This window comes from Glycine max, chromosome 20 (assembly GCF_000004515.6).
Source record: "Glycine max cultivar Williams 82 chromosome 20, Glycine_max_v4.0, whole genome shotgun sequence".
NCBI lineage: Eukaryota > Viridiplantae > Streptophyta > Magnoliopsida > Fabales > Fabaceae > Glycine > Glycine max.
In genome coordinates, this window is record NC_038256.2 from 1,923,338 (window position 1) to 1,932,671 (window position 9,334).

The following is a 9,334-nucleotide window of genomic DNA, read 5'->3' on the forward strand; positions in this document are numbered from 1 at the left end:
TTTCTTTTCATACACTCTTTTGTTATTTTTATTTTATTCATTTGTAACATACAAGTATAATATTTTCAAAAAAATTATAGCATTTTGATTATTATTTTTAATTAAAAATTTAATAATTAGAATTATACTAAATTTCATAAATATATGTAATAAAATATAAAAATATTAAATATCAAAAATTAGTTTTTAATTAATTATAAAAATCTTTACTCTTTATTCACTTTAGATAAATAGTTTTCATTTATTTTAAAATTAGAAAAATTAATTTAATTTGTTACTCTAAATTAAATATGTAAAATTAACTTAAAAAAATATAATGTCTCACAATTTCGAGGACCAAACTAATAGTTTACTCACAAATAATTCTTAAAGATACTCACAATTTCAAAGTCTCACATCATTTAGAATATGCATTTAGATATAAAAAAATTATACATAATTCATAATAAAGTTATACACATTAAATATAAATATGTAATGGTCTCTTAACATAAAAAAAACTAATAATTATAAAAAAAATCATCCCAATTAATTTGTTCTAGTATAAATTACCTATGTGATAAATGAATATAAATATGGGTTGAGGAAAAATATAAAATATTAAAAAATAATTTTGTAGACTTTTAATTTAAAAAAAAATGAAGGATATTTTGATATAAATTGAAATTTAAACATCATTCATATTATAAAAGGTGTATATGCTAAAATTAAATATAAATATCTAAGAGTCTTTTGATATAAAAAAATGAATAATGGTAAAAAAGTTTATCTAAATATATTTACCTTAGTATGGATACTAAGTGTGAAATAAATATGAACATGAATTAGAACAACACAAATATAATATGACATTTTGATTTCAAAATAAATTTAAATGTTATTCATATAAAATTTATATAAATTAAATTTAAATAAAATATTAAGAGTCTCTTGAAATAAAATAAAAAAATGATTATATAAAAAAATTACCCAAATAAATTTTCACTATCATAGAGACCCTTGCTACAAATTGACATAAATATGGATTAGTTCATCTTAAATAGAATCTATAAGTGCTTAAAAAAATATAACTTTTGATACTTTCAAATTAAAAAAATAAAGGATGTTTTGATATAAAAAAGAAATTCAAACACCATTTATATAATAATTGAATAAATTAAATTTAAATATAGACGAGTAAGAGTCTCTTGACATCCAAAAATAATGATTATAAAAAAATACCAAAATGAATCTTTCCTAGTATACATACTTGTGCAACGGATGAAAATAAGTATGGATTAGCACAACATAAATAAAATATATAATTGTTTAAAAAAATATAATTTTAATACTTTCAAATTAAAAAAGAAGGATATTTTGAACATCATTCATGTAAAAGTTGTATACATTAAATTTAAATATAAATATTTAAGAATCTTTTAACATAAAAAATCCTATGTTTATAAAAAAATCATCCAAATGTATTTTCTCTAGCATAATTACATGTGTGACAGATAAATATAAATATAGATTAGCGCAACATAAATAGAATATATATTAGTTTTAAAAAATACAATTTATATACTTTAAAAAAAGAAACATAAACAATATTCGTATATAAGTTGTATATAATTTTAATATTTTCAATAAAAAATTATAGTTACCCTTTTATCCTTAAAAAATAGGAAAAGTTAAAATTACTATTTTAGCGTTAAAATTATGAAAGAGAAAATACTTTCGTTTTAGGATGAAATAAAAAAAATGATTATATAAAAAAATTACCCAAATAAATTTTCACTATCATAGAGACCCTTGCTACAAATTGACATAAATATGGATTAGTTCATCTTAAATAGAATCTATAAGTGCTTAAAAAAATATAACTTTTGATATTTTCAAATTAAAAAAATAAAGGATGTTTTGATATAAAAAAAGAAATTCAAACACCATTTATATAATAATTGCATACATTAAATTTAAATATAGAAAAGTAAGAGTCTCTTGACATCAAAAAACAATGATTATAAAAAAAACACCAAATGAATATTTCCTAGTATACATACTTGTGCAACGGATGAAAATAAGTAAGGACTAACACAACATAAATAAAATATATAATTGTTTTAAAAAAATATAATTTTCATACTTTCAAATTAAAAAAGAAGGATATTTTAAACATCATTCATTTAAAAATTGTATACATTAAATTTAAATATAAATATTTAAGAATCTTTTAACATAAAAATTCTATGTTCATAAAAAATCATCCAAATGTATTTTTCCTAGTATAATTACGTATATGTATTTTTCCTAGTATAATTACATATATGACAGATAGATATAAATATAGATTAATGCAAAATAAATAGAATATATATTAGTTTTAAAAAAATATAATTTATATACTTTCCAATAAGAAATGAAGAATGTATTGATAAAAAAAAGAAACATAATCAATATTCATATATAATTTGTATATAATTTTAATATTTTCAATAAAAAAAATTAAATTTACACTTTTATCCTTAAAAATGGAAAAGGTTAAAATTACTGTTTTAGGTTAAAATTATGAATGAGAAAATACTTTCATTTTAGGATGAAAACTACATAAAAATATAATTTAGCCTTAAATTGAATGGAAAAAAATGACATAATTTTTGCAATCCATATCCTTTTAGCCAATAGGGCATGGTGTATCAGCTGGCTATTTGATTCTGACATCGCACACTACATATACAAGACTACAACACTCACTCTCTCTCTCTCTGGAGGAAAGGTGAAGTGAACAATCCAGCACAACACATAATGGAAGCCTGGTTCATCGTCATCGTCTCTCTCTGTGTCTGCGTTCTCATCAGAGCCATCTTCTCCCTTTTTCACAACAAAACCATAACCACCCCACCAGGCCCTCCCAACATCCCTGTCATCACAAGCTTCCTATGGCTCCGAAAAACCTTCTCCGAACTCGAGCCAATCCTCCGAAACCTCCACACCAAATACGGCCCCATCGTAACTCTCCCAATCGGTTCCCACCGCGTCATCTTCATTGCCGACAGAACCCTGGCCCACCAAGCCCTAATCCAAAACGGTTCCCTCTTCTCCGACCGCCCCAAGGCCCTCGCCATCGGCAAAATCTTATCTTGCAACCAGCACAACATCAACTCCGCCTCCTACGGCCCCACGTGGCGCACCCTCCGCCGCAACCTCGCCTCCGAGATGCTCCACCCCTCACGCGCCAAGTCCTTCTCCGAAATCCGCAAGTGGGTCCTACACACCCTCCTCACGCGCCTCAAATCAGATTCACAGTCCAACGACTCAATAAAAATCATTGACCACTTCCAATACGCCATGTTTTGCTTGCTCGTGTTCATGTGCTTCGGTGAAAGACTCGACGATGGGAAAGTCAGAGACATCGAGCGAGTGCTGCGCCAACTGCTTCTGGGCATGAACAGGTTCAACATCCTCAATTTCTGGAACCCAGTCATGCGGGTTTTGTTCCGCAATCGTTGGGAGGAGTTGATGAGGTTTCGCAAGGAGAAAGATGACGTGTTTGTTCCGCTTATAAGAGCCAGGAAGCAAAAGCGAGCCAAGGACGATGTCGTAGTCTCATACGTTGACACGTTGTTGGATTTGGAACTACCTGAGGAGAAACGCAAGCTCAGCGAAATGGAAATGGTGACGCTTTGTAGCGAGTTTATGAACGCGGGTACGGACACTACTTCGACGGCATTGCAGTGGATAATGGCGAATTTGGTGAAGTACCCTCACGTGCAAGAAAAGGTAGTGGATGAGATTAGAAGCGTGTTGGGTGAAAGAGTGAGAGAAGAGAATGAAGTGAAAGAAGAAGATTTGCAGAAACTGCCTTATCTGAAAGCTGTGATTTTGGAAGGGTTGAGGCGTCACCCACCTGGCCACTTTGTTTTGCCGCATGCTGTCACCGAGGACGTGGTTTTTAATGATTATTTGGTGCCTAAGAATGGGACGGTTAATTTCATGGTGGCGGAGATGGGGTGGGACCCTAAGGTGTGGGAGGATCCAATGGCGTTTAAGCCAGAGAGATTTATGAACGAAGAAGGGTTTGATATAACTGGGAGTAAAGAGATTAAGATGATGCCGTTTGGTGCTGGGAGAAGGATATGCCCTGGATATAACTTGGCTTTGCTTCATTTGGAGTACTTTGCGGCTAATTTGGTTTGGAATTTTGAGTGGAAGGTTCCTGAGGGAGGGAATGTGGATTTGTCGGAGAAACAAGAATTCACTGTTGTGATGAAAAATGCATTGCTGGTTCATATTTCTCCTAGGATCTAGACTTTGTACCCATCTCATTGTATAATAATAATAATAATAATAATAATAATAATAATAATAATAATAATAAAGTGTTTATCTATGAGAGGTTGGGAATGGTATATAATTGGAATGGATAGATACTTTTTTCCCGTTAATGTAAGTGTGGTTTATTGGTTTTTTTTTGTGTCTTGAGTTTTACATGAACCATCCAAGAAGATTCTCTCCTGCCATTGGCATATCACAACAGGGGAACATTGTGGCATAGCACAACGTGAGATTTATGTTTTGTATTTACTTATGAGAAGATCTATTTTGCACTTAGTAAGTTGATGAGTAGTTTCTTATAAGATTTTCAATGTGGAATCCATCATCCATGACTTTGATTCCAAGTGTAGGTATATAGTTCGTAAAGTTAGAAGTATATATAATATGTACGTAGTTACTGGTTAGCCAAATGAAATGAAAAATAGTTTGAAAGAGGAATTTTGTTTGTCCAAATCAAACGAATGGAACATAAAAAAATGGTTGCAAAAATTTATGATTTTGATTTATGATGGTCCTGCAAAATATTTTCTAGAAAAGTTACACCCTTGAACAAAAAAGAATGAATACAGTTAGCTGGTTATTTCTCTTATTCCTTCGTATATCATTCAAAAATCAAGGTCAAATATTAATTTAATCCAACAAGAACGCGAAACATCACAACTATTTCCACTTAAGTGTTTCACTCATTACTCAATGCTTAAGGTATTGAGTAAGGACAATTTGAGGCACAGAAATATTCAGGTTAATGGTGATAATAGCATAATCTGCCCTTTCTGCAAGCTTAGTGTGGAAACATTGGAACACGTTTTGTTTACATGCATTAAGGCCTACCATATATCTTTGGAATTTGACTTACTCTTTGGTTGGGGATGTCTACTGTTTCAGTGTTTTGCCTAAGGAACCTGTCAACCATTTTCTGCCGCATCCATTTAATAGAAGGAAAAAAAAAACTGATGTAGGGAAATGGGAAGTAGTATGGTGCGGTGTGTTGTGGTGATTAAGTTTTTTTTTTTTGGACCATAATCGAAAACAGATTTAAAAATTTACAATAACTCAAGTGTTGTGTTCATTACGGAGGAAGAAAAACAATTGCATTTTTATGCGTAGCTTTTTCCTTCGTTCACGTATTATTTTGTTAAGTGGCAAGTAGATCCTGGCAGTTGCTTAGATCAAATTTAGCAACATGGAAACATTTTTTTTTATCTATAAAAATTGAACGCAATACTAATGTTTACTGCAACACTCACACACGGGGGCATATTGGTTGAAGTAAAAATTTATGACATCTTTTGGGCAAAGTAGACGCAGGACAATTGTTAGGGCATCTCCACCATCGCAATATTACTATTTGGTTTTTTAATTGGATCTCACAATTACATATTAGTATATTACTCAATTTTACTCTTTCTAATACAAAAGCTTCAACCGTACTTATTCTCTCCAATCTAATATCTCTAAGAGTTTTTAATTGGGTCCACAAAAAACTCATATCTTTACATTCTAATTTTTTAAAACTATAAAGATTAACATGGCCCCATCATTTTTAATTTGAGAACCGGTAACTTGAGAAACTCCAAACACAACCAATACCTCTGCATTTAATGGGTATACTTTTCTGGTCTGATTTTTGGAGGTATGCATCAAAGTTCGGATATGCTTATTTGGAGGCGCACGAAACATGCTGGGATGGTCCAGGGAACGTGAGGGATGATATGGTTTTAGCATTTAGTGCTATGCTTTTGTGGGCTGATTTTTCATTTAGCTTTTCAGGAGGGAATGATGCCATATTGGGGGTAGAGGACTAATATAATTTACTAGGTAGTTACAGGTGATGTTGTTTTATAAGGGTGGGTACCTTGTATCTTGATCCTCAATTTTTAATGAATTTTTTTCCTGATAAAATAAATAAGATATATATGGATCACTCAAAAGTTAGATAGTTACTTATAATTAATTGTTGGACAAGTAGCCTCAATAGCTTAAGAGGAGGAATGAATTAAGTTTCAAAATTTTTCACTAACAAATTTTAAACTTTTAAATGATAGGCTCAGAATACAGAAGAAAAAGCAAAAATCAATTTAATAATGTTCTTTAAACAAGTAAGACAAAATTGATTGCAATAATATAAATCAGATAAGGAAAGAGACAAATGCAAACTCGATTTATATTGATTTGACCACTTTCTGTACCTACGTCCAGTCCTCAAGCAACTCACTTGAGATTTTCCACTATCTCTCTAAATTCTTTACAGACTTTGAACACACCTTGAGATCTCTCACCCTTGTGTTCAAAGATTCTCCAAGAGACAATCCCGTCTCTTGATTACAATTCTCACAATTAAAAAGACAACTAGTCTCTTGATTACAACTGACTTTCTGAGATGAACAGAAAGATTTCTCTCCTTTAGAGTAGATGATACAAATTGAAGTTCCTAGAGGAATTTCTCTCTTTTTGAGATGATAATACAATTTGAAGTTCCTGGATTAATTCTCAATAAATTTGTAAGTGTTTGCCCAAGAGTTGTTGAGAGAGCATTTGACAATTAAGTTATCTTAGAATATGTCTCTCTTGCTTTTCAAAATCAAACACACATATATATAGGCCCTTCGTGCCTTTTCTAAATGGTTTGAAGATGTGTCTTTTCAAAAAGTTTTTTCCAAAATTCTCACTGACAATTAATTACAGATTTCTAGTAATTGATTACACAGTTATATTTTGAAGGGTCATGACTTTTCAAAGTGTTTTCTGAAGTGTCGTGGCTGGTAATCGATTACAAACATCTGATAATCGATTACATGATTAAAAATTCAAATTTAAAACCTTTTTTAAAAGCTGTTTTTCAAAATTGTCTTTTGGTAATTGATTACACTGCCTCGTAATCAATTACCAGAGCCTTAATCTCTTGGAAACACTTGTTTTGTGGCAAAAGTTTGATCTTGAATTAATCTTGAAAGCAACCTTGTTTGATTATTCTTTGGCATCATCAAAATCATGTATTCATACATTCACATTCTCCCCCTTTTTTATGATGACAATCATTATCAAGTGAATTCTTTTCAGCATCATCAAAACCTGCATGATTCACATTCTCTTCCTTTTTTGATGATGACAATCATCTATAGGTTAGGAGTAAAAGCAAAAGAATATATATCTGTATAGTTTATTCCCCCTTGATTTTGCAATAATTGCTTATATGAAACAGTTAAAGATTGCATATATTTCATATATAAAAAGCTGTCTCATAAACCCTTACTATCTTATCTTTTATCTATCTTTCCCCCTTTATCAACATCAAAAACAAATCATGAAGAGAGAGGAGAAAAGCATTCAGTAATTTATAATGAATTAAAATAGTAGAGAATGTTACCACTTGTTGAAATATATGAGAATCAAATGATATCAAAATGTCTTTTTCACATAATTGATAAATACTTAATAAATTATGCTTAAGACCATCAATAAGTAAAACATTTTCTGTGGAGGTAGAGGGATTCGTACCAATTTTTTCAACTCCAACAATTTTACCTTTGTTGTTGTCTCCATAGATCACATGTTCACTATTTTTGGAAGAAATATGAATAACTTTGATGCATCTCCCGTCATGTGTTTGGAGCAGCTCTTCTCCATTTTCATAGTCTTTGGCCATGAGACCCAGATTTATGATTTCATTTTCTGAATCACTTGAAGAATCCATGTCATTATCTTTCCAAGTGATGTATGCTTTCATTTCTTTCTTTTCTTTGAAATTTCTCTTGTCGGATTTTTCTATTCTTCTTTTAAGGGCAGGACAATCAAATCTTAAGTGCCCAGGTTGATTGCATTCATAGCATTTTGGGGCTAAGGAGGAATCTTCTCATTTCTTCTTTGGATTGATATCTTATTTGTTTCTTAGAAATTTATTGAATCTCTTCACAAAAAATCTGAAATCATCATCTTCTTCTATTTCATTCAAGTCCTCTTTGTCACTTTCTTCTTGAATAGAAGATGATGAGACTCTGAGTGCTATTCATTTCCTTTTTTTTATCATTCTCTTCATGTTGATGGAGTCTCAAAATTTCCATTTCAAGTTCTTGAAGTTTTCCAAAGAGAGTGACAATAGACATATTAATGAGATCTCTTGATTCTGTAATTGCTATTACTTTTTGTTGCCTGAGTGCTATTCCTTTCCTTTTTTTATCATTCTCTTCATGTTGATGGAGTCTCATAAGTTCCATTTCAAGTTCTTGAAGTTTTCCAAAGAGAGTGACAATAGACATATTAATGAGATCTCTTGATTCTATAATTGCTATTACTTTTTGTTGCCATTGCCTACTTAAACATCTCAGCACTTTGTTAATGAGATCTTCATTAGGAAGTATTTTTACCAATGATGTAGGATGAATAACTATATGAGTAAATCTTTTTTACATATATTGTATGGTCTCATATTGATTCATTCTAAACAGTTCATATTCATATGTGAGAGTGTTTATTCTAAATCTCTTGACATCAGTTGTGCCTTCATGGGTACTTGTAATGTATCCCACATTTCTTTTGCATTTTTATAATTTGAGACTCTAAAATATTCATTCATGCCTAATGCAGAAGTGATTATATTTTTTGCCTTTAAATTGTATTGAACCTTTCTTCTTTCATCATTATTTCATTCTTCTCTAGGTTTTTCTATACTTGCATTTCCCACTACCATTGTAGGAATGAAGGGACCAATTTCAGTGACTTCCTATATATTTAAATCTATGGCTTCTATAAAGATCTGCATTCAAGTTTTCTAATAGTGATAACCCTCGCCATTGAAAACAAGAGGCCTATTAATAAAAATTTTCTCAGAAAATGGAAAGTTAGATGAGACCATAATTATTCTTGAAGTTTTTAAACTTTAAACAAGAATCCTACTCCGATACCGCTTGTTGGACAAGTAACCTCAATAACTTAAGAGAAAGGGTGAATTAAGTTTCAAAATTTCTCATTAACAAACTTTTAACCCCCTTCTAAATGATAGACTCAGAATGCAAAAGAAGAA

At 30.7% G+C, this 9,334-nt stretch overlaps 1 protein-coding gene across 1 annotated transcript; it reads left to right on the top strand.

The window, feature by feature from the left end:
* Positions 1 to 2,716: 2,716 nt before the first annotated feature.
* LOC100788826 (cytochrome P450 89A2) lies at positions 2,717 to 4,424 on the top strand. The gene has a single exon (XM_003556135.5). The coding sequence runs from the start codon at positions 2,785 to 2,787 to the stop codon at positions 4,285 to 4,287; it is 1,503 nt and encodes a 500-aa protein (XP_003556183.1). The 5' UTR covers positions 2,717 to 2,784; the 3' UTR covers positions 4,288 to 4,424.
* Positions 4,425 to 9,334: the final 4,910 nt, after the last annotated feature.

Excerpts from the sequence above, each read along its gene's own strand:
- LOC100788826 (XM_003556135.5), top strand. The coding sequence starts at position 2,785 with ATGGAAGCCTGGTTCATCGTCATCGTCTCTCTCTGTGTCTGCGTTCTC.